This window comes from Ostrea edulis, chromosome 7 (assembly GCF_947568905.1).
Source record: "Ostrea edulis chromosome 7, xbOstEdul1.1, whole genome shotgun sequence".
In the NCBI taxonomy this organism is placed as follows: Eukaryota; Metazoa; Mollusca; class Bivalvia; order Ostreida; family Ostreidae; genus Ostrea; species Ostrea edulis.
The window spans coordinates 29,139,855-29,165,540 of record NC_079170.1 but is presented as its reverse complement, the minus strand read 5'-3'; the positions used below and the strand labels follow the sequence as shown (position 1 = coordinate 29,165,540).

The following is a 25,686-nucleotide window of genomic DNA, read 5'->3' as shown; positions in this document are numbered from 1 at the left end:
AAATGGGTCAACTATATGATATTTTAGAACTTAATTCTAGTTTATATTTTTCAAAAATACATAAAAACATAAATACATGTATAAACAAAACAATGTCTTTCTTTGCTGTTTTATTGGGTGACGATGTTAGCAATCATTGCAGAAAATTTTGCATAAACCGCTTACACAAAGGAAACATTTTATTGGTTAAATGACGTCATCGTGATTCCGATTCAACCACTCAGATGTGTTGTTGTAAATCTAACAAACGACGATCAAGCCTGCTTCCCCGGTTCTTCCGCAGCTGTTACATCTTGTTAAATGTGAATGATAATCACTCATATTATTATTTGTGCCGTTCCATGCTTTACCAGAATAGATTTTTTTTAAATTACAGGTAGTAAATATCATATTGAAAGAATCTTGAATTCGATGGGTTATGTTCTTATAGTGAATCCTGCAAAGCAAATGAAGCAATCAAACATGGAAAAGTTAATTATCACAGCTATTATATGGTACATCTCTCAAAAGAAAGTGCAAATTAATGATGTTTTATCTTCGTTCTCAAGGCTATGTTTGATCCATGTTAGATATGGCAATGATTTATCTTCTTTCGTGTATTTGCGTGTATAAACATTTCTAGTTTCTTTACATCAAATCGGAAATGCGATCTGTTATTGAAAGTTATTGAGGACTTTTTATTTCCGCGATGCAATATTTGGGTATCATGGATTAACATCAATTCAAAACCAATTCCGAAAAAATAATAAACATTTCTAGAGGAACATGCTTCTGGAGAGAAAAATCATTATACAATATTGATAACAAATGATAAGAATGATACAAACACGGCAGTGAGTATTGCATGCGAGTGAATGACTATTTGTTTCTGGAATATTCTTTCCATGGTGTGTCAAATACACAAAGTGTCGGCAAAAATGCCTTTCATCTTATCAACGCGTGGTTTTCAGGTTGACAGAGTCTTATTAATCATAATGCATTTGACATTACATAATACGATTTTCACATATTGAAAAAAATTCCACTTGTCTCGAGATGTCTTGTTCAGTATCAAGATGTACATGTATGTAATAAGAAATGCTGATATCATTGAAACATTTACATGTATGTTAAATCGGAATGCATATTCAAAGGAAGGCAATAGATTAACAAAATCAATGCTGATTACTGTTTGATTTTTCTAACTTCTGAAATAATATTTGCGAATTGCATATCCCCCATTCATCAAAATGGTGACGCGTGACGTAGTGCTCGGTTGGTCGTATTGATTGATTTAGCACGAGATTTGTGTGTAATATGAATGCATTATTTATTGGTCAAGCACATGCGCATTTCTTGATGCATCTAAATCAATAATGAAGACCTCTTATTGCAGGATTTACGTATTTTGTCGACTTTTTTGTTTTTGCATCAGCAATCTCAGCATTATGTATTGATGTATATGGTAATTATCGATTGACTCTGCGTAAGATTACAGTCCTTGAAACGCTCTACATTTTTCAGTTCATTCGCCGTTCGTTCAACATGCGTTCTCGGTGCGCTCACCCTTCACTAACCGCTCGCTTAAAATTTTACCATTCACAACGCGTTCAGCGATCGCTCACCGTACTCTCAGCGATCGCTCACCATACGTTCAGCGATCGCTCACCATACATTCAGCATTCTCTCATTATTCACTGTCGTTTGGAACTCGGGAATGAAATGACCAATCTCTCTGACGACGACAAAGAAATTATACGCAAGGGTGGAACAGGGATATTAAATGCCTGTGTACTTGTGTTGAAAATTATTCCCACAGAGAATACTAGTATTTAAGTCTAGATCTATGTCAACTTAGATCATTAACGACCTAATTCTGATCATATATCTATCTACCGTGAGGAAAGCATACACCCAGGTGGTCGATTTTAAAAATGAAATGTCACCCTGAAAAATTAATTTCGGTTAGAGATGAATACGGCTTACTATGTGCTAACATCGACCTTTAATGATGGAATTAGTGATAAAAACTTCAAAGTATATTGTACATGTATATATATATGACATAATTTTGTAGTGTATAGTATAAAAAAAGGATTCGATAATATCAGACTGATTTGATAAGTATTTATAATTCATTTCCCCATTGCGAGTAAATGATATCGTAGTCTGTTTATTGCTTTCGTCGAATTTGAAGTCTTGTATCATTTACCTCTGACAATTATTCTTCCTTTGTGTTTTCGTATTGACACCACTTTTATCATTATTATTGGGGTATTTTTTGTGCTAGTGAATTAAATTACCAATATCCCCTATCGCAGAGATCTTAAATTTTAAAACCATGTCCGTAAGTAATTGTAATACTGTAAATAATGATAATACTGTAAATATTGATACTACTGTAAATAATGGTAAAACTGTAAATAACGGTAATACTGTATACAGCGCTGCGAGGCTATAGTTGTTTTAGCGTACATACTCATATAAACAAAATCAAACAACGTATGAAGGTTAAATGAATTATTCGTCAAACTATGATGTCATGATGACGTCCCAATATTGATTTATCATGAAAAACGTAAATAATTCTAAATATTAGAATATGATACCAAGCAAGTTTTTGTCCACTTTTCCATACATCCAGATCTGTATACTGGACATGTGGAATTTGTTTTTATTTGCGCATGCGTCCTGTATGTATCCATGGTGATGAATTTGCCATCACTTTATGAACAATATACATTCGATAGTGTACTTTGTTTAAATTGTATATGGGGAACTATGGAATCTGCAGTTCTCTGATTCCGTTTTAGTCTCTTTTTGTCACCAGTCGAAGAAGTTTTAAGTTTGGTCGCAGAATTTACATCATCAGTTGAAACGAATCTCAGCAACATGATATGAACAAGGAAGTTGAATACACGAGATAGGGAAACAAACCAACAGGCGGATCTAAATCCTGCTCTCTATTATAGCTATTGAGAGGGTTACTTAATATGTTTTGTATACTGTGGTATCTTATCTGTATGAAGAAGATATAACTTGTAAATGATGTGAATTTAAACTTCATTCTTATTCTGAATGCTGAATAGAACACCATTGAATATAACGCACCTGTTCTGGAACAAGTCATTGAAATAAAATCTTTCTGAAATAATATGATAAAAACAAAACAATTCTCGTAATTAATCTGTATTATTGGTTTAAAAAGAAATTACATGTACATAAAATGGTCATTTGTTTAGAAATAAGTTTTGAAATATCATTAACTGATACAGTTCATTTGTATTTATGTATATACATAAGTTAACAGGAAATGGCATCGCACCACACCTCGGTATCTGATGTGAATAATCGTCGATAAACATGCTAGATAAGTTCTTGAATCACCCATTAATTATTTCTCTTATCATTGATTGCTGTTTGATTAATCGTATGTTAACTACATCTTCTTCATGCAGGAAACTATTATCTAGTAAGAAATGTAAATCTTTTCCGAAACATTGCATGGGTCTTTATTTATCTTTTATCTTCAGGAAGTGTTCACAACAAAAACGATATAACTTTTGATCTAGTCCGGTGATGTCGGAACTAGAATATTACCCATTGACTGAATTACCTTTTTAATCTGCTTATGGAGTAAACGTTCCGAATAAATTAGGCGTTTTCACAGAGCGTTCAGTGTTTTTACTTTGTGCTCACGTTTGTGCTCCGTTCACGCACTACATGTACGTTCGTTCACCGTTTTTAAAATAAACGTTCAAGTTGCGTCCAGCGTTCATATTCGTTCGCTCACCGTTTGCTCTGTGTTTTTCACCGTTCACTCATCGTTCTTTCTCCGTTCGATTGAGAATGTAAAACGTTTCAGAGATTGTAGACAAACATATCAATATTTACAAGCGCTCGTCAACGATGTGTCATGCCCCCCCACCCCCCCCCCCATCCCCCCCCCCCATACACATGTACATATGTACTTGTACCCAGACCTTTACTGATTTCACACAAGTGCATACATTTTTTTGGTACGGTTGCAAAAGTTCTTATATCAATCGTTCCACGATTAAGACATATGCATGGTTTTAAGTAGACAATGCTTTTAGCAAAATGTATATCGATGTAGTATAATCCAGTTGGAGAATTCAATTAATTCAATTAAAGATTCTATTTTGTTTTATACCGTAGAAAGATTTGACAGGGCCAAAAGATAAACAAAAAACAAAAACAAATACACAACACTAATTCGACAATGAATATAAATGAAACATTAAGCAAGATAAGTTTTGAAAACTCCCCCGAGTTGAATTTTACACGTGGATGAGATTTTGTCATCCTCCCTAGGTATCTGGAAATAATAGCATGGTTTCCATGTGAGCCCTACTAAATCTAGAAATCTGAAAAATCTCTATACGCTTACAGCACCGGAACGGAAAACAAGGCTTCAGATGATAATTAGTGGTGATTAATTCGCGGTTAGAACGATCACCATTACGTTTTTGTGTTTTGTTGAAGCCCTTTAAAGACGAGGAGAATTTATATTCCTCAGGGTGCATGTAGGTATACATCGTATGGAATATGAATTTGAAATACATTGATGTATAAAAGCTGAAATGGTTTTATTTCTTTTCTCCCCCCCCCCTTTTTTTTTGTTGGTCTTTCTGTGATGAAAAAAAAATCTAAAGACAGATTATATATCAGTTGTAACATATTAGTTGTACGCCGCGGTGGCCGAGAGGTAAGAGCGTTCGCCCCGCATGCGGAAGGCCGGGGTACGAATCCCGGCCGCGACAGACCTACATCATGTAAGTCGTTAAAACAGGTAGTGACAGTTCCATTGCCAAACGCTCGGCATCAGGCGTGAGATGACCTTTAAAACGGATGACCCGTGTCACAGTAGGTGTGGCTCGCTAAAGAACCCTCACTGCTCAATGGCCATAATCGCCGACCATAGGCCTAACTTTGAAGCCCCTCACCGTCTTGGTAACGTCTCCATATGAGTGAAAAATTCTCGAGCGAGACGTTAAGCAAGATACAATCAATCTTCTTTGAAGGAAATTAATGTTCACCGTCGTCAGCGGACGTCGAATTTTTTTTAGAATAATGTAACATTAACACAAGCTTTTAACAGAGACTGGAAGTGATTGCACCTTATATTACACTATCAAAGAGGAATATTCAAATTTTCCGAAATCTGTAGACACGATCTTACAATGAGAGGCCAGGGTGGACGGAATCAAGAACACGTTTTAGGTACACGGTAAAAACCACTGAGGTTTGAGAAATACATGTCCAGGTGTTCTCGGATTCGAATTGTATGGTAATTCATTTTCTATTGCGAGTATTTAGACCAATATAAGAACAAAAAGACGAGATTTTCTGCATTGTTTGGATGGCTTTGTGGCGTTAGTTACACTCCTAGGTAATTTGTATATTACACATTCACGCGATATATTGATATATCCATTGGTTAGACCCCTAAGAAATGTGTATACTAGTATACATTCACGCAATATAATGATGTATTCGTTGTTTAATTGTTGGTTTAAGGTAACACATGGCCTGGGGTTATCTCCTTGTAAGGATCTCCCGCTCGTATCAAACCGACATTCATTGTAGGGCTCTTGCCAAATTACACACTAAAAGAAAGTATGGTCTGGCGACTGAGCTGGTACAAAAGTGGCACAACGTCAATTGTGGATATCGTTTTTCCTTCACATTAGTTAAAAAAAATGTTTCCTTGGGACAATAACATTAGAGTAAGCTATAAATATTAACCGACCAGACAGGTCACGAAACCACGGACTCACTGATCACCAACGTACAATACTTCAAATCTAATAGAAACCATGGACTCTCTGATCACCAACATACAATACTTCAAATCTAATAGAAACCATGGACTCTCTGATCACCAACCTACAATACTTCAAATCTAATAGAAACCACGGACTCACTGATCACCAACGTACAATACTTCAAATCTAATAGAAACCATGGACTCTCTGATCACCAACGTACAATACTTCAAATCTAATAGAAACCATGGACTCTCTGATCGCCAACCTACAATACTTCAAATCTAATAGAAACCATGGACTCTCTGATCGCCAACCTACAATACTTCAAATCTAATAGAAACCATGGACTCTCTGATCACCAACACAGTGTCTGGTCTATCTAATAGAGGCGGGGTCAGTGAGAATGATTATATAAAGATAAAAAAAATGACCAATGACGCTACCAATATTATTTGTCATTGAAATTTCTATCTAGCTATCTGCTAGTATCTATCTACATGATATTTTGTATAGTTCTCAGTGCCCCTAGCTTGTCACAAAAGGCGATTAAATGGGGCGGTCCTTCGGATGCGACCGCAAAAAGTCCCGTGTCACAGCAGGTATGGCACGATAAAGACCCCTCCCTGCTCAAAGGCCATAAGCGGCGAGCATAGGCCTAAAGTTTACAGTGGTGACGTCTGCATATGAGTGAAAAATTCTCTAGAGGGATGTTAAACAATATACATGCAATCAATCAATCTTTCTATTTACATGTATCAATTTATCTATCTATATATCTGTTTGTCTGTCTGCCTATCTATCTATCTACTAGAAACTATATATCTATATATATATGGGTCAGATTAATTTCTTGTTTCATTGTACTAAAGAATGTTAACTGAATGGTACCCAGCTCTGACTCATTGGCTCTTGAGAGTTTTAAGAGTTCTGCATTTGAAAAGATAAATTGTTCACAAGATATATTCTGTTTCCGCACGTCTCTCTCCCGTAAACATAAAAAGGAAATGCTCAAAGCTACAATCTGCTCTGTGATCCTCACACTCTCAAACACCAGATATGAATCATTTCATCTCTTATTAGAAGGCATGTGTCCTTTCAATTTTAGAGCACATTTGCTTCTTTTATATCTGCCAATCACTCCCCTCTCTATTATACAGCATTTCTCTGTTGGGCTTGAGAAGCGTGTGTTATTTATGAAGGCTGCTTGATATAGATTCACGGCTGGTCATTATTACTCCGCAGCGTGCCTTGTTGCTTCAATGGCAAAAGGTTAACTACTTCATTCAAATATCTGATCGGAAACATTGACTTGCTCAGATTGATTTGATAAGTGGTGGCAATATTACGAAAGCAATATATTATATGTCAACGGTCTTCCACTATGAGACAAAACAGATGAAGCTGTAAGCACACAGAGAAATGACACTACATATTAGTACACAGAGAAACCGAGAGAAATAAATTCCCATTGCTGCTGAAGACCTAGTGTCGTATAGCACCACCCCAATGAAAAACTTGCTCTATAGACCACCCCAATGAAAAACTTGCTCTATAGTAGCCCCCCCCCCCTCTTGCTATATAGTAGAAGAATTACACTCATAGTAGTGTTTCTCCCTCACAATTTTTATTTGAATTTAAAAAAAAAAAAAGTTTATGGAAAACCAATTTAGATTGAAATCGATGTGTGTTTTTCTTAATTTATGTCGTTAAATTACATCATAAACTTACATACACTTGTGCATGGAAAAATTATGTACTATCGATCATATACATGTATGGAATTTTATGTACACAATGCTTTGATTTGTTTCATCGTATTACTTATAGATTAAGCTTATGTGCATCTGTTTATATGATGAATATCTTTTGGATGTGTGAATAATCAAGCGATAAATGCGATGAAACGTGTTTTATTTCTATTCGATGGGCTACTCCAGTAATCTTCAACACGTTCTGTCTTTTTTACGGGAAGTACACATTTACATGGAAACAACGTAGAATCGTCTTGACACCTTCTGGAATGATTGGCCTTTGTTAACTTGACAACTTTTGTTTTATTTTTTTTCCCCGCAAAATATTCAATGGGAAAAAATATCGAAATATATAAAAATTTCCCGGAATTTTTCGTTCTCACTATTTTCGCCTCCAAACGACCTCCGATGTTTTACTCTTCAGGACGAGAAGATGACGTTCAAAACTATATCCAACTCGGCGCCAACTTATCATATACCTGCCCTGAAAAAAATTATATTTGGATTTTGAATATGTTTTTTAGAACTATTTTGCACAAAACGGTCCTAAAATTGGCGAAAATAAGTGCCTTAAAATGACGTCATAAACATTCTCCAATCATTGACAAAAATTTGGATTCCATAGGTTTCAAAAAATAAGCTACATAAGAAAAAGAATGGGGAGGGGGGGGGGGGGTAGTGAAGAAACAATGAACTCACTATAAGATAAGACCCTCTGTTGAATTAAAGGCACATATAACAAAAATGTTCCATGCAATAGGAACCGTATTCAGAACGGATCTTTCCATGTGTATAATGAATTAACCGGGAAAGGGGGATCTGTTATAAAGTAGGAAAATCCCACTATAACCAGCTTCCCATGCGTGAAGACCTACAACTGTACTATATAACCAGTTTTCAGGGGGACTTCTAAATAGTAGGGGGGGGGGGGCATGGCTAGGGGAAAAGGCTACTCGACAATATCACAAATTGATTTTTTTTGTATAAGGAATTATACAATTTTCATGAATTTAATTAAAATTAGATCTTTTGATCCACTCACTTACGATCGCCATATAATTTTAATTAGATTGCAACTTTCCTGTAAGAAACTAAATCAGCTGAATTAAAATTTAAATATATATATATATACCTGTCCATGTATCAACAGTAATAATTTTTCATTGATAATTCTTTTTATAAGCTGCGATGATTTGACACGCTTATCAGTGTAGATAACGCGAATCGCCATTATTCACGTGGAGTTGTGTCGGCGTTAATTACCCCAATTTTCTATTTGCTAACAATCTAACAAGTATCAATTCATGTCGGCGTTGGATAACAAACATAGATACAAAATTATTCTTTATAATTGAAGACAATATTTTAAAAAATAATAATAATATTAATGATAAGTTTGTGGAACTGGCTTAAGATCAAAATAGTTACCTTTATTCGAAATTCTTACAGTTCTCACACGTTCTCCGGGGCTGTTACCCACAAATTATTTTTCAAAGGATTACGGTCGACAATTACCATTTTCGTCCTACAAATATGAACATTCTTTATTTGATGTGAAAATAATTATGTTACGATCGTCCGAAACAAAGAACTCATCTCTCCAACACCAATTACAATGGTGGAATGTGACGTCACAAAGCTGGAAATGTGTTCACAATCTCATTGTAAATGGCTAACAATATCGATATCTGAGTCAGCATTATTCATGTTCAGAAGTCGACTTCTTGACTGAACATTTGAAAGGGTTTCGAAAGGACTACATTTTGAGAGAATGGTTCTTTAATGAAAAGGGTTAGATTTACAGAACTTTTCAGTTTTTGTTTCATGCAACACATTGTCAATAATTATACCGATAAGCATGAAAGGTGAAGATTACCAACTGTGATCAATCTCATAACTCCTATGAGCAATACAAAATAGAAAGTTGGGCAAACACGGACCCCTGTACACACCAGAGGTGGGATCAGGTGCCTAAGAGGAGTAAGCATTACCTGTCGACCGATCACACCCGTCGTGAGCCCTATATCCTAATCAGGTAAACGGAGTTATCCGTAGTCAAAATCTGTGTACCAAGAACGGCCTAACAATAGGTATGAAACACGTCAGACAGCATTTGACCCAATGATAGGTTGTATTGACGAACTAGATCGTTATAACGATCATAGAATTTCGAAATGCTGACTTCAATCGAGACTGTTGAAACCCCTGTACCATCAACTTGTTTGTCAGTAGCTTGCCTCGATTTAAAAACTGGCTATACACAGAACAAGCTCTTGCGTATCGAATCAGTTGAGAGATATAAACACCATATGCAGGTGATAATGGAATATTGCTACATAAATATGGGAAATTTACGATGGAAAAGCTGAAATCATCCCGTTTTTCATACAGTTGAGTTGTCAGTTTGCCGTTAACGCCTACTTTCAATAAGATATCCAAGTATGAAGCAGAAGTGAACTGTGGTGTCTTTTATTTCAAGCTCACAGGGATATATCGAATCGATATATGAATAAAAGTTATTATAATTGTAATATAGACAAAACGTTTTGGATATATCTAAATGTCGAATTGAATGCCACAGCAAGAGAATTTTTCTTCTCACGTAGAAGTTTTTGAATAAATTCTGCTTCATATAATATGGAAACAGGTCAGCTAACAAAGGACCACAGTTCGTGCCCATGGAAATTCCAACGGACTGTTGGAAGGCCTAATCACCAAAGACCACGAATATATTGTCAATGAGGAACTCTAGCATATTTTTTTATTTCAACTTCAGAGTACTTGTGCGTGGAATCAGAGTGGTGTTTAACAAAGTAAGTATTTGGATGACTGATCACTAGATATGAATATTTCCTTTTCCCGTTTTTGTTGAAGAAGCAACTGTCTATGCTGGCAAAAAGTGTAGTCTTTAATTTATCGTGAAGAATGGCCGTATATAGTGTTGAAAAGTCATATGTTTTTATGCTATTGATTTGGGAAAAGTTTTGCGATTTCAAGTTTACTAAAAGTTCTTTAGAATGTTTTAGAATCCACATCTAATTAATACCACTTCTGGCATATGTAGTCGCATAGTAAGTTTGAAGTTTCTCCTTCACAGCTGTTAATATTTTCGTGAGGAGCAAAGATAGGGGCTTGGTAGAGGAGTTACTGGATCCAGCAATTTATCTTTGTCTGTAAGGGTTTTTATGTAGTTTAGGAATCCAGTATAGGTACGGTAACTCATATCTATTCGACACATTGATTGGGATATTAAATGTGTCTAAAACTGAAGCATGGTTTTGAAGAATTTCATTTTTTGAAAGGACAGTTGGAGTATAAGTACGATTACCAAAAGTGGAATTAATGCCAAGTTCGTTTAAAATACAGTTGTAATAATCAGCCTTACAAAGACAATGTTGTTACTAGCTTTGTCAGCTGGAACCAAAACATATTCCTCATGCAACCTATCTAATTCTTTTATCACTTCTGGTTTACTAAACACAGAAGGATAGATAGTACGTACTTTTGTTTTAATATGTCTAATGCGGGATCTTGATATTCCTCTTATGCGTTTAACCCATTCTGACAATGCATCATGTTCTTTTTCATGTTTAGCCCATCGTCTGGCATAATCTTCTGCAAATTCATAATAGAGATGAAGTTCTGTCGCCTATTAAAAGACCGAGATTCTCTGTATTTAGGACCTTTTAGAATATTAGTGATTTGAGGTCCTCTTTTTCAACTATAACAACATCACCAGTAATGACATGTCCAGCTGGACTATAGTTGAGTAGTATTTCTATTTTCAAAATAAAAGATACTTTGGACTAATCAAAATGTTGTAAATTCATTAATTTGGTTGATACGCTTTTGTAAACAGAACACCGATTCTTAAAAACATCTACATGTATAATTTTGTATGAAAATTCAGCATTTTGGCCCAAAAATCCAAAAGCTTAATGCATAATCCATAATGTTCTTCAGACATCGAGTTTATGTTAACGTTTACGTTTGTAGATTTTAAATGCAAAAAAGGTCAAGTTTAACACACAGTAGCCCAAGAACAAGCATTATGGGCCCGATTTTTAGTTTTTATTTTTTTTTTATTTTATTGTTCTCCTTCAATGTAGAAATCAATATTATACTCCCAAAATATTGACAATGCTGTACAAAACTCAGGGGCTCTCTAATATAGGGTATCAGTGTTTTACGTGATAATACATGTACATAAACTGACGTGGGTAACTACATGTTTCGTTTGTTTCAAAATATTACAAGAAGTACTATAAGTGTAAGAAAGTAATAATTACGTAAATGTGCCACTCAAATGAAATTTTGATTGTGAATTTTCTATAAAATAAATAAATTAAATTTACAAATCTAACACGTGTGCAGTGCCTCTCTTTCGCTTTTCCCCCGAACTGATGACCTAGGTCAATGCACATCCGATGTTACGAGCAGGAACAGGGCCGTAAATTAACCTTCAATTTGGAGGAGGCAGGAAATTAGGCACATTTTGTGCACACTGAACACGTTTCGTGCAAAATCCTTGATTCTAGGGCCTTCTAAGATGTTACTTGACTAACTCATTCTAAAAGAAAGATTTGGAATGCTTTTTAAGGGAGGTATCATGTTCTTAGTTATTGGAAACAACATAAATTCTAATGAACTTTAAATTTTAATTTTTTTTGGCTCAAAAGTTGGAGGAGGCAGCTGCCTCCTCCGCCTCCATGTAATTTACGGCCCTGAGGAATTACTGACAGGATGACAATGATCCATAAATCGACATAATCTGCTGATTTGACGAGTTTATGTCTTTAGATTCACTCTGATTCTATTCAGTTATATATTTTCAATCACAAATATGTTGAATATTTATTCTTTATTTTTCAATTTACCGTCACTTACAGTTTGTATTGTTTTAAGGTCATTCAAACCAGTGACTTTCACTTCTAATGCTGAATGAATAGTCGTAATTCTAATTATATCAATAATACGTCTAAAACTATTTTGATTCTAAATGTGAAAATGAGATAAAAACAATTATCATTTTACGTTTTTTCCCCTTAACTTGAAATGGAATCCGAATTGACAAAATAGAACCAAGTAATTCTAAACACGTGTTTTCTAAAGCACGTGCATTCTCGTGTATTTATTTCAGAAATAACGCGCTTCGTGAAGTATGCCGGTATGAAACATCACAGTTTATGAACCTTCACGTACTTTCAAAAATAAAGTTTATTTTTATAGATATCTTCTACATTCTATTTCATTTCAGTTGAAATTCCTAGTCGTTTAAAATAAACGCACTATATCTATCAAGATCCATACGCGTATTGTTCACAACTACATTGTACATCGCATTCATGAGGAAATTACCATCATTGTAATTTGTGAAGATATCAACGGCAAAAACATTGGAAATGTCAGACGATATCTATTTTTGTCTAACTACCAGTCCGCCATGTTATATAAATAATCGAAGGTTCTTAATGCACTATCTTGATGTACCTACCCGCCCACCGGCGCAAGATGTACATGTATTATGATACAAATTTAGTTTTTCGGAGCAACTTCAAAGTCAATCTTTAAAATGCTGAGAAGTAAACATTACATGAATAACCTACACTAATTTTCTGATATCAAGATTTGTGATCAACTCCGCCTTCAATAACTATGTTTTCAAAATTTAAAAGCACGGTACACGCTCCGAGAACCAGTATGACTGCCTTCACAGCTGGATGCTGAATTGCCTCGGTAGCTGTGAAGTACTTCCATGCGCGACGCATGAATTGCATTGGACTAACACTTGTAAGTTTTGTCTTTTTGCATTAAATTATATAGAATGAAGCTATTACATGATAACATAATTTGGGACAGTTTACGCTTATTTATAGACCGCTTTGCCATTTATGAAAGGCGAAGACAACGAACAGTGATCAATCTCATGATTCTTATAAGCAATACAAAATAGATAGTTGGGTAAACACGGACCCCTGGACACACCAGAGGTGGGATCAGACAAACACGGACCCCTGGACACACCAGAGGTGGGATCAGGTGCCTAGGAGGAGTAAGCATCTCCTGTCGTAAACGTAATATAAACCACTTTGTCATTTATAAAGAGTAAACTGTCCCAAGTTCTACCGTACAGTGCATTAAGTAACATTTGGGTGAAAATTAGCTACATTCCTTAAATAAATTCTCTGCCAAGGATTCAGATATACTATTATCGATGTCTGTATTTCATTTATTTTAAATATCATATGATGTCGTGTTCTCTTTTCTGATTGGTTGAAAAATATCGTAGATATCAGCGTCAACCACACATTGCATTATGACGTAAGTCAATGGTACTCTTAACGCATTGATAGTGTTTCCCGTCCATTTTCGATTCATCTAAGAAATGACTCACTTATTTTTTCGATTGTTCGAGGTATCAGATTTCAGATTAGACTAAAACTTGTCGCAATGCTCGTAGCACGTTGCCATGCATTAAATTTTCCCTTTCAATTTTTGGGTTGATATACCGTTCAGGCGAAAAGGTATCAGAGTCATTTCTTTTCATTTAAGACCCTTGGTTTATTTTGAAGACGTCGAGTAATACTTTACTTACATAAAAAAGGTTGCGCGTCATATCCCGGCGCGTAATGGTAATATTTCAAATTGACGCTACGAGCAGTAGCGTGGAGTCTTAGTACATTATGCGTCAACACATATATTCAACCAATCAGAATCGTTGTATCATTGTTAATGTAGCAAAATAAACAAAAAGATACCGCGATCATTAAAAATAATAGACATTTCTTAAATCAAAGACTCATTGTTTGACTGACGGTGATACAGCGAATTTTAGCATTTTTTTTTTTACTTGCTTCGAACAAAAATTAAATGTTCTATGATTTCAGGCTATTCAACATGAGGCCTACGTTGCACTGGGGTATGTTGGTTGGTTGGTTGTACATAGTTTCATGCCCCTCTCGAGAATATTTCACTCATATGGAGACGTCACCATTGCCGGTGAAGGGATGAAAAATGTATGCCTATGCTCGGCGCTTATGACCTTTGAGCAGGGAGGGATCTTTATCGTGCCACACCTGCTGTGACACGAGACCTCGGGTTTTTGCGGTCTCATCCAAAGGACCGCCCCATTTAGTCGCCTCTTACGACAAGCAAGGGGTACTCGTACGGAGGACCTATTCTAACCAGGATGTAATCTTACATCACAGGGTACATAGTTCGTAACGTTTTCATCTGAATAATGTATAATTCACAGTTTTAAAGAACAAGTAAAATTATTTATGTGATAACAATTGACTGAATTTTGTTTTCGGATTGAGTTTAACAGAAACGTATTATGTGTAATCACGCATTTTCTTCACCAACCAAAACAGTTCTCGGCTGGATATTTCGACCTTCACCGAATCTCGGAGCAGTCCTTTATAATTCATGTCTGGAAATTTACATTAAACTTCGGCCGGTTCTAGCAATTAATGTAAGCATGTACTTTAGTGACGTTGTATCTTCGTTTCAAATACATGACTTGACTGTGATACTAACTCTCTATCACTATTTGTATTCAAAATAAAAACAGTCACTATAGTTTCTGTTCAAATGGCAAATGATTCCTATGAGAATTGTTTATCTCCTGGTTTTGAAGAGTTCTAATAGTCTGTTTTTCTTTATTAGTATTGGCAGTCAGTACATACATGTATAACAATACAAATCTTTCAATAGGAATGTGAATGTATATTTTAATCTCCTAATCTGTTGACCAGTGTCATTCAGAATATACATTTATTTTGTTGTAATGTATGTTACTTTTCTATTACACAGTTCAGTGATTTCTACTCTTAGACACAAATAATTTGAATAACTCTTATATTTTGGCCAAAAAAAATAAAAATTGAATAACTCTTATATTTTGGCCAAAAAACAACAAACAAACAAAACAGAGTATAAGAAAGACTTGATCACAGTTTGTGTTGTAAACTGTATGAGATGACGGTATACTTGTATTTATGTTTTTTCCGGAATATGTTTTGCTACAGTTGTACTTTAGTATGTTTGATCACGTGACAGTTGTTTACATGAATTTCTAGAGGGTAGAAAATCTTGACCTACCTCCTCGGCTTCACAAACCTCCAACAGCAGATTATGTTTTGTAATTTGTTGAGTGTGTTTTTCAGCGTTATTCCCATCATATAACCTAGTCCCATTTTTTTTCTTTTTGCCAATTTATGGTTAAGTATATATTTTGATATGTGAAGTATACTTATGCCACGTATACTCGTTCAGTACAGAACGATATAACGAGGTGGAATAACACTCCAACGAAAGCTTACGACTGAATATTTACTGAATAACTTCAGCTGAATATGATCATTGAAAACTGAAGATAACAAACAGTGACTAATCTCATAAATTCCATAAAGAATAATTGAGTAGGACAAACACGGGCCTCTGGACAAGCCATGGGTGGGATCGGGTGCCTAGGAGGAGTAAGCATCCCCTGTCGACCGGTCACCATCTCCATAAGCTCTATATCTTGATCAGGTAAACGTAGTAATCAGTAGTCGAAATTAGTAAGTAATGTAAAGAACGACTTAAAAACATTTGGTATGAGTCAGACAGCCCATTTGCAAATTAGATCATTATAACGACCAAAGAATTTGCGAATTGAGATGACATATATACTTTCATCTCAGTATCACGTTTTATACTGAAGAGATACGACATTACACAGGAGTTTCAGATCAAATTGGAACTCATCTCAGGTGTTCGAGTACTTGTCTGCCAACATTCAAATTATGACGTCATGCGTTCTCGAACTCGCCCGTCCACATTCAAATCATGACGTCGGTAGTTAGTTCCTTGACTTTGGACCACAACCGCACACGAAGATCTGACTACGTAGACAGAAATTTAATATTCATTATATCAGCCGAAATATATGGGTACCTGTAAAGTGCGAAACGAAACGAAACAGATTGTATAACCGAACTCTTTTAATTATAATAATTAAAAATGGTATCTTAGGCCCCTGTGAAATTTACCACATATAAACAAAATTCGCCTCCCCTTTAATTTAGGCTTTCGGCTTGACTGATACAGAGTTTTAAAAGTTGGAAGGGGCGGTGAGTAAGCACAAAGTACATATCCGAAGTTGATTAAATACTATGTGTAATTAGTTTCGGATCCATAAATTTCAGAACGTAGGGTTACAGTCTCACAGGTCAGAAGTCTGGGGAAACACACTAAACGAGGGGTGGGGTCACCGGCGTTGAATCCGCCTTTGGGCATAAATACGTTTCAGTATTTTTTGCTCTAAAGACAAACCTATGTATACATGTGGATATTGTGTATTTATATGTAGTATATCAAACGGTGGATTCTGAGTATGTCCTCCTGTTCTCTTTGTAATTTTTGTTTCCCTTGTTCACAAGCCTTTTAATTTTACAAAATGCTGACCTCCTGATATTATTGCATTAAAAAAATTCCGTTTTCCGTCCCGTTTTCAATTCCCCGTCTTAGCAACACCCCAAATGTATAGAGTTATCTTTAGACTCACTACATATCAATAATAATTTTTAATAATACATGTATATATATCTTACCGAATTGCATTCATATAATATGGTATACTATTTAATTTTTTCCATTATTGAAAGCACTCGCACCCCAGCAGTTAGAGATAAAATAAGAGGTTAAGAGCTCTTCCTGCTTTCAATTTTCTCAGACACCAGCTTCTTCAAACAATGTATCTATGTCCAAAGGCGAATCCAACGCCGGCGACCCCACCCCTCGTATAGTGTGTTTCCCCAGACCTGTGAGACTGTAATCCTCCGTTCTGAAATTTATAGATCCGAAACTAATTGCACATGGTATTTAATCAACTTCGGATATGTACTTTGTGCTTACTCACCCCCCCCCCTAAAACTTTGTATCAGTCAAGCCGAAAGCCTACACCAAAGGGGAGGCGAATTTTATTTATATGTGGTAACTTTCACAGGGGCCTAAGATACCATTTTAATTATCATAATTAAAAGAGTTCGGTTATACAATCTGTTTCGGTTCGTTTTGTTTCGTTTCGGTAGATTCCGTTTCGTTTCGCACTTTACAGGTACCCGAAATATATTACACACATTTGTTATTAAACTTTATCCGGTTGTTTTTATTTATGTCAATTCAATTTTAGAAAAGGGTTATAGAGGACTGCACACTCTTTAGCGGAAGGAAATTTTAATCAAAGCTATAAATCTGTCATGATTAATCCATATTTAATTCATATAAAATACTGTCTATATTTTTATCTCTAGACATGTATTTTAATTTTGCAATTTTTAATACAAACAGTAGAGACTTAGAATTAATTAAAATTCACGAATTTAGTTTATGAATTTTCCCAAACAGAACACAGATTTTCAGATACTTCTGTATTTTTGACATATACATTTAGATTTTTGACATATACATTTAGATTTTTGGACAGTAATTCATAATGATCTACAGACCCTTCTTTTCGATGTTCCATCTTAAATCTTGAGGCAAGACATTGCAATTTGTGTAATTTTAAAAACTAAAAATACTTCTAAATTGTTCCTTTAAACTTTAAATTTCAGTGTGATAATTTTTTTATGGATCAGGTGCAAAAGGGTCATTACTTACTTCATATTATTATCTACTAATATTAAGGGGGCATGGACACTATTTGAGTTGAAAATTTTAAAATTTCATTTTTCCATTTTTAATGTTTAGATTGCTAAACAAGGTATTTCTAATGGTCAGCAAATATTTGAACGTCAGTTGTCGAGGTACATGGGAAATACAGAGCTCAAAATTCTTTGTTATGTAAACAAGGCTCGTGCAATGTTTTTGTTTACATGGGTTAGATATACTAGTAAAAGTTTCGTTTAAAGCAATTTTTTCAACTTACAAGTTAATTCTGAACACAGTTGAAGTTGAATAGTGTTTAGTGTTTCGCCCTTCTCATTTTGTTTTAAACATGCTATTTTCTATTAAGCAATCTATATGTAATTAAAAACATGGCACGAACCTTGTTTACATAACAAAGAATTGTGAGTGCTGTATCTCACTTATAACTCAACAACTGATATTCAAATTTTGGTTGACCATTAGAAATACTTTAGTTAAGCATTATAAACAATAAAAATGGAAAAATAGAATTGACAATTTTCAGCTCCAATTGTGCCCATGCCTCTTGTGAGGAGACAAAGTTGTGCATTGATTCATTGAATTGATCGATTAGTGTTAGTCCGTTGTGTTGACACCAATGGACATTATAAGCATGTTAGAATAAATCTAAAACAGATTTTAAGGGCAAAAAGGTCACGCTTAATACGCTGTAGCAATGTCCCTTGGTTTTCGTTTTGTTTTTAAAATTTCTCTTCAATATATAAATCAAAAATATACATCCAACAGAATAGATGTTACTACAAAACTCGAGTCTGAACTTCTGTTTATACATGTAAGGATGAATAGTGCATGTTGTTATTCTAAAGTAGGTTTTCCGAAAGTGTCTTAGAATTTAGGGGTGTAGGTTATCGGCACAGATCAAATAATTCTACATTTTATTTAACTCAGCTTTATTTAATACAAGTTAATATTTTCGTTAGTCAGAAATACGCGTTCGCCAATCCTTGTCACCACGATAAAAATAGCCGGAAGTGGTATACATTTCCGTTCAATAGCGATCTCAATTATTTCTCATAGATATGCATAATAATTGTCTGGGTGTGTTTTGTACGGTGAGTGTACTTTGATCGACTGCTTTGATAATGAAAAATATTCATTTTTCAACAACTGTATCCTCAATTTTCCTATGATTTTGTCAATTATTCCTTCAATACGATATAGAGGCATTAGCACACTGAAGTAAGTGGTCGCCGATCAAACAGTTCGCAGAAGTTAGTGATCGATATAATAAATGGTGACATCCATGGGATTTTTTTCTATGCATCAGTCCGAATTAATACTTTTTATATCTATCTTCGTTTGAGTGTAGCTGACAATTGTTTCATTTTCATTACAGATGTTCAATCGCTGGGGGGTGCTCACATCATGATAGGAAGGTCAAGGGTTCGAATTCCGGCCGCGCCAGAAATTGCGACTGGGTCCCTTCTTCAAAGATTTTCGGTTTTCATAGAAGTGAATGTCGCGAATGATTTGGATGATATCTTGTATACATCTTGCATGGGTCAACGTTTGTCGTATTTGACCTGTATCTGGCGATATCCGAGCTTGGGTGAAACATGCTAAAGACCAACTAACCAAGCAGGCAACTAAGTAATAATTGTGTTATTGTAACCGTTAATTAATACCCCAGGTAATATATCTGAATGCGAGTCGCACGTTGCGAAGTCACGGATTGTATATAAAACAAATATTCTAAAATTCAACAAACTCCAACGATTGTTTTGCAACTGTGTATTTATATATATTACAAATGCGTAAATTGATTATATCCTTGAATACTTGAAAACAAATATCGTGTGAAATGTTACTTGCGAATTTCGAGGAACATTTACAACAATTGTGTACATATAAAACCGTCAATTCTCGTAGCTGGATAAGAATGACATTCTTTCTAAGTTATATTTAACTTAGATTGTGTAATTAAAAGGTTTTCTATGTTCAGCACACATCGTTTTTATGCACCCTTCAAACAATAAAAAAACTCACTCACAACACACTACATGAAGAGATTTCATCTTAGGTTTGGGAATTTCTTCTACCACTATTTTTGTTGTAAACATATGGTCTTCATTACAACGTTTTTGGTTCCACGCGCATCATAAAATTTGAAATTATGAATTATTGAATATTTGTGAACTTATAGTTTCTCCTTATTCTGTTATCAATAGTGAGTTAACCATTGAAAGTTACACTGTGTTTATAAGTTACTATTTTATGTAAATACAGATTTTTCACAACAACTATATAGCTCAATACAATATTTCTATGCCATTGGAGGTTAACACATAATTTATTTGTTATTGTAGGTTAACACAGAATTTCTATGTTATTGTAGGTTAACACAGAATTTCTATGTTATTGTAGGTTAACACAGAATTTCTGTTATTGTAGGTTAACACAGAATTTCTATGTTATTGTAGATTAACACAGAATTTCTATGTTATTGTAGGTTAACACAGAATTTCTGTTATTGTACGTTAACACAACATTTCTATTTTGTTATAGGTTAACACATAATTTCTATGTTATTGTACGTTAACACAACATTTCTATTTTGTTATAGGTTAACACATAATTTCTATGTTATTGTAGATTAACACAGAATTTCTATGTTATTGTAGATTAACACAGAATTTCTGTTATTGTACGTTAACACAACATTTCTATTTTGTTATAGGTTAACACAACATTTCTATTTTGTTATAGGTTAACACAACATTTCTATTTTGTTATAGGTTAACACAGAATTTCTATGTTATTGTTGGTTAACACAACATTTCTATCCTACTGTGTTTTAACACACAATTTTTTTAATACCAATTTTTTATGCTCTTATAGGGAAACACGAAACTTTTTGGGGGGTAAGTTAACACAAAAATTCTCAGTTATCGTATTGTAACGTGTAGCGGTCACTCAGCCAAATGCTGTTCACGCTCGCCGTTGTTTAATTTGCGAGATTAAGAGAGACACTCTATCACATCATTAGAAAAGCTAGCTCTTATACTGCCCGCTACAGTATATTAAAATTAGCAAAACCAGGGTATGGAATTATCAAGATTTTTTTTTTTATCTAAGAAGAGATAAAGGGTACACGTAAGCACGTGTTATCTGTGGATCTAAATAGAAACACAAGTTTCGGTAATTTTAACTATGACTGCACGTACATGTATGCGGGAATTTAAAAAAAAAACGCCTACCCTGTAACAGGACGTGGGCAAAAGAATCGTTAAAGTTTGAAATAGATTTTAAGCCCATTACACAAACCGGAAAATGAATATGTCCGTAAATTGGACAAACTTCCAAATTAAATTATGACTGTATTTCTAAACAGAAAAGGACATCCGCGCCAGTTGCACTCAATGCAACCCCAAAGTGTTTAGAGGATTTAAAATTGAATCCACAAAAATGATTATACATAAATTCTTCCGATGAAATTTTTAATGATAATGCAACCCAAAGAAACAGCTGGGGCCCATATATTTTGATGGGGATTCAGTAATGCCTAATTGGTAATAGACAATGTACAAGGTCTATTAAGAGGTATGCCTTGTGTCATTTACAACAAGAGTGGAAAAAAACCAGCATGGATGATTAGTCCAGAGATTTTTCGATTGAAAGAGTATCAAGAAGACTTAATCCATTAAAGGGACTCGACTGTAGCATAGCTGTGACGATAAACAGCGGAAACTACAAACATAGCAAATACCAAGGATGTGCTATCTCTTGAATCAAATGACTCTCGCCTGGGGTTCTCAAGTTGTATGTTTCAGCTAAGCGAAAAAGGCTGATTTCATGAAGTAGACACACGAAGGAGCTCTGGGATAATTCTAGTTGTTTTGTGGTCAATCTCGCATCATCTTCTCTATTTCGGTCGTGCAGTCTTGGAAATTAATACCAATTTCCTCGTTCTAATTGAGGTTTCTTGATAATAAAAAAAATAAATGCAACCCGGGGTCTGTTCTTTCTCCTTGTTTTTAGTGTTTACTGGGTGATATAATATTTAACCAAATTTAGACTATAGATATATTTCAAAATCCGAGTGATATCCGAAATAGACATTTTTAAATTTCAAACTTTTATAGCATTTCAGTGACCAAAAATAGTTTTTATGACATATGAATACAGTGGAAAAACCACATGGAAAAGCAGTAAAAGTATGTTGTGGATCTATTTAAGAAGATTCATTGGTATCGATCATCCAAATCAGATGATAATCAGATGATTTAAATCGCCCTTAGCGTGTTTCAATATGTACTGATTAAAGATTTAAGGTGTTACCTCATTAAATCATTAGTAGATTGGTATATTCAACAGGAAAGGATAAAAAATCGATGGAGTCCCATATTTCTATTTCTGGAGGCTGATTAACATTTCACGGTATCCTATGTGTTATTTGTGGAACGAATTTGTTGAAAATATTTCGGTGAATTTATCAACTTGCTTTAGATACTCAATCCGAATATGAACAATCGTCTTACCAAAACAGTAGCGGTTTATAAATCAGTTCAATTTCATAGCACACACTTCTCATGTGTGAACTAGTACTGCAGGACTACTTATAACAACAAAATGCACGTGCCTTATAAAGTAGCTCAACTCGTGTACTAATTCATTAAATGAACGGGAAGCATCGCTATAATTGTAACCTCCAAAAAATTCGAACGAAATTCACCAGGTTTTTTTCTCTCTCTCCAGCACTGACTTGACAAAATGTCAATAAAATCCTTCAAAACATGCGTCTTATGAATTCGTGCACGAATTCGACAGACGAAACCCGATGTAATCAGACATAAAAGACGACAGTGGTTCACACTCGAGAAAGCCGTAAGACGGTGATTATAGGGAAAATTAATGGAGCTTATGTAATTAGGAAGCAAAAAACTGTAATTGTCACAAAAGCTATGAAGAAATGCAATCAAACGTAGCGTTTTCAAATAGAGCAATTTCAACCATTTCCACTATTAATTCAATAAAGGCCAGAGCACGTGACACACGAAATCTAGAAGATAGGAATATACCAAGTGTACTTGATTTTGTTTTTGAAATCGTTGGAAGGAAGTGCTATATAAATATTATATATATACTTGTAACGTGTTTCGCACATATGTTTCATTCGTTATCCAATCATTCTTCCCTCCCCTTTTCATTAAGGTTTCATTTCAAGTCATTTATACTCACTTTCAGCTTACTTCATCAGTAACAGTCTGCTATGATCATCAAACATAGATACAAATTACACTTTTAACGACCTAGAATGGATATAAGTATACTATTTTCAATTTCTGTAACTAATATTTTAAAAAAAAAATGACTGTATATTACGACTTGTATATATATATGTATCTCTCACTCTAGGATACTACAAAGTCCCATTTTTTAATATGGATTTCGATGCACAGTCCCTATTTAGAAAGTATTTGATTTGTGGATGAAAAGAAAAGAAAAATCTTACCGTTTGTAGGCGTCTCTCGGTTCGCACGGCGTGTAGGACCATCGCATTACCAATGAAAGTTAGTAGTGACAAGAAAGTCAAGACCAGCCCCAGAGGTATTTCCCGCCATACACGGGGTTCAACCCTTGTCTTTGCAACCTGGGAGCTATTGGTGCTATTGTCAATAAAATCCCAAGGAAATACGAAGTCTATGACGGTACTGTTCTCGAATTCCATTACTGATTGTCAACATTTCGATACAGAATGCTCATTCATTTTAAACACTCTTTAATCATCTCTAGTAATGAAGAGCCAATAAGTTGCAAGGTGCATGTATTACTAATTTATGTCATTCGCTTTTTTTTTTTAATTTAAGTAGTGCAACCCTATGTATCTTCCGAAACATTGCATTTCTTGCAAGTCATTGAAAAAAATATATATCTTCGCCATGAAAAGTCGTCGAAGAAAAACTTTCTAAATCAAAATTAACACACTCTTCCTAAGAAACACGTTCCCCGTGAAATATGGGTAACCAGGAAATAACAACAGCGAGTAAAACTTCAATACACATCCTTTCTTACACCCAGTCTGCAAAAGTCGCTCATAATGCACCACATCTTTCCTTACACGATGCCAGGTTTGGTGTAATCATCCTTTGTGAAAATGTCCATGCTAAAAAAAAAATTCTTGAATATATATGATGGTTTTTCGACACAAGAAATGAAACCCTCACTTTGAGTTCTGTTCCTGTTTTGAATTCCCCTCTGTTTACTTTAAGGTATGGCAGAGAGCTAACGTTACGTAGAAATCAATAGAAGATGAGATTTACATAGAATTGTACTTGCGCAGTTTCCAAACCTCCTGTGCTCATGTAACTTGCGTGACAATATAGAAATAGGAAGGACATGGCGAACATCGAAGGTTTCATCGTCTCCCCTCTTAGACCCTTCACTTGGGTGGGTAGGTAGCGAAAGTTTAAAAAATGTAACGCACTGACAAAACTTACACTATAAAATTCGAGTCAAATTGCACAAGAAAAATATTCCGGAATATTTGGAATTTGATTTGAAAAAAAAAATAAAACACTAATTAATAATTCTTCATAAGTCAAGGATTTACTTCGAAATGGGGAACCGAACATGAGAGGTCAAACTCTCTTGGATTCCTTTATATATTCAGTTGAAAGGTTCGTATCTTGGTCTATAAAATGCACATGGTGACGTAAAACAATCGTGAAGTAATTTGTAAATTCTCCCCCAGTGACTGCTATTGTTTCTATACAAGAAACTCCACTTTATCATAACGAGAATTTGGAGTGTCTAAGCACAATATCAGCAGGTCTAATATCTTCAAAATCTCCACAAATAACCACTCCGAGTATTTCTGCATCTATTTTCCGTGTTATACGCACTAGATTTGCAGTTCCATAAAATTCAGATTATTTAAATAACATTTACATGATTGTCTAATTGCATCTTAAAATTTCGTATACAGAAATGAACAAAATCGTCAATATCCTGCTCAAAAATTACTGAATTCCCTTGATGTGAAATAGAACTCGTACATCGTTTCATTTTATATTTTGAAAAGGTGCCCATAGACTGTTCTATTGATCTCGTCATTGTTCAATATTTATACAATATATTTGTTTCATCAATATGTTTGGCAACTTTAAACCGAGTGTGTTGAAAACCTATAAATCTAAATATCGTATATCACCCCGTATTACTTGGTATGCATTATGCTGGAGACTATTGAAAGTAGTAAAACAATATGTATCTCACAAACCTTCATTTATGAAGATGAATTTGATATATCGGTATTGTGAAATTTTTTAAACGTAAACAGCGAACCGTGACAATCTTCACGACAACTCGTCACTGTTTGCATATATCGTTAAGAAATAAACATTTTTGAATGTACACGAGGATCGACATGGTCTGCGACGCTTTACGCTAGCTTACTTCAGAAAGCGTGTTAGTTTTATAGTTTATAAAAGATCCGTAATATCTTTCTTTTTTTTTTCGCAGAAGAAGAC

At 34.8% G+C, this 25,686-nt stretch overlaps 1 protein-coding gene across 1 annotated transcript in view; it reads right to left on the bottom strand.

The window, feature by feature from the left end:
• The window catches only part of LOC125657028 (histamine H1 receptor-like), a 47,643-nt gene extending 22,623 nt beyond the window's left edge, over positions 1–25,020 (bottom strand). The window contains exon 1 of the mRNA XM_048887657.2: positions 23,670–25,020. Within this exon, the coding sequence (XP_048743614.2) occupies positions 23,670–23,885 (216 nt within the window). The 5' untranslated portion in view covers positions 23,886–25,020. The remainder of the gene's footprint in view (positions 1–23,669) is intronic.
• Between the last annotated feature and the right edge of the window lie 666 nt (positions 25,021–25,686).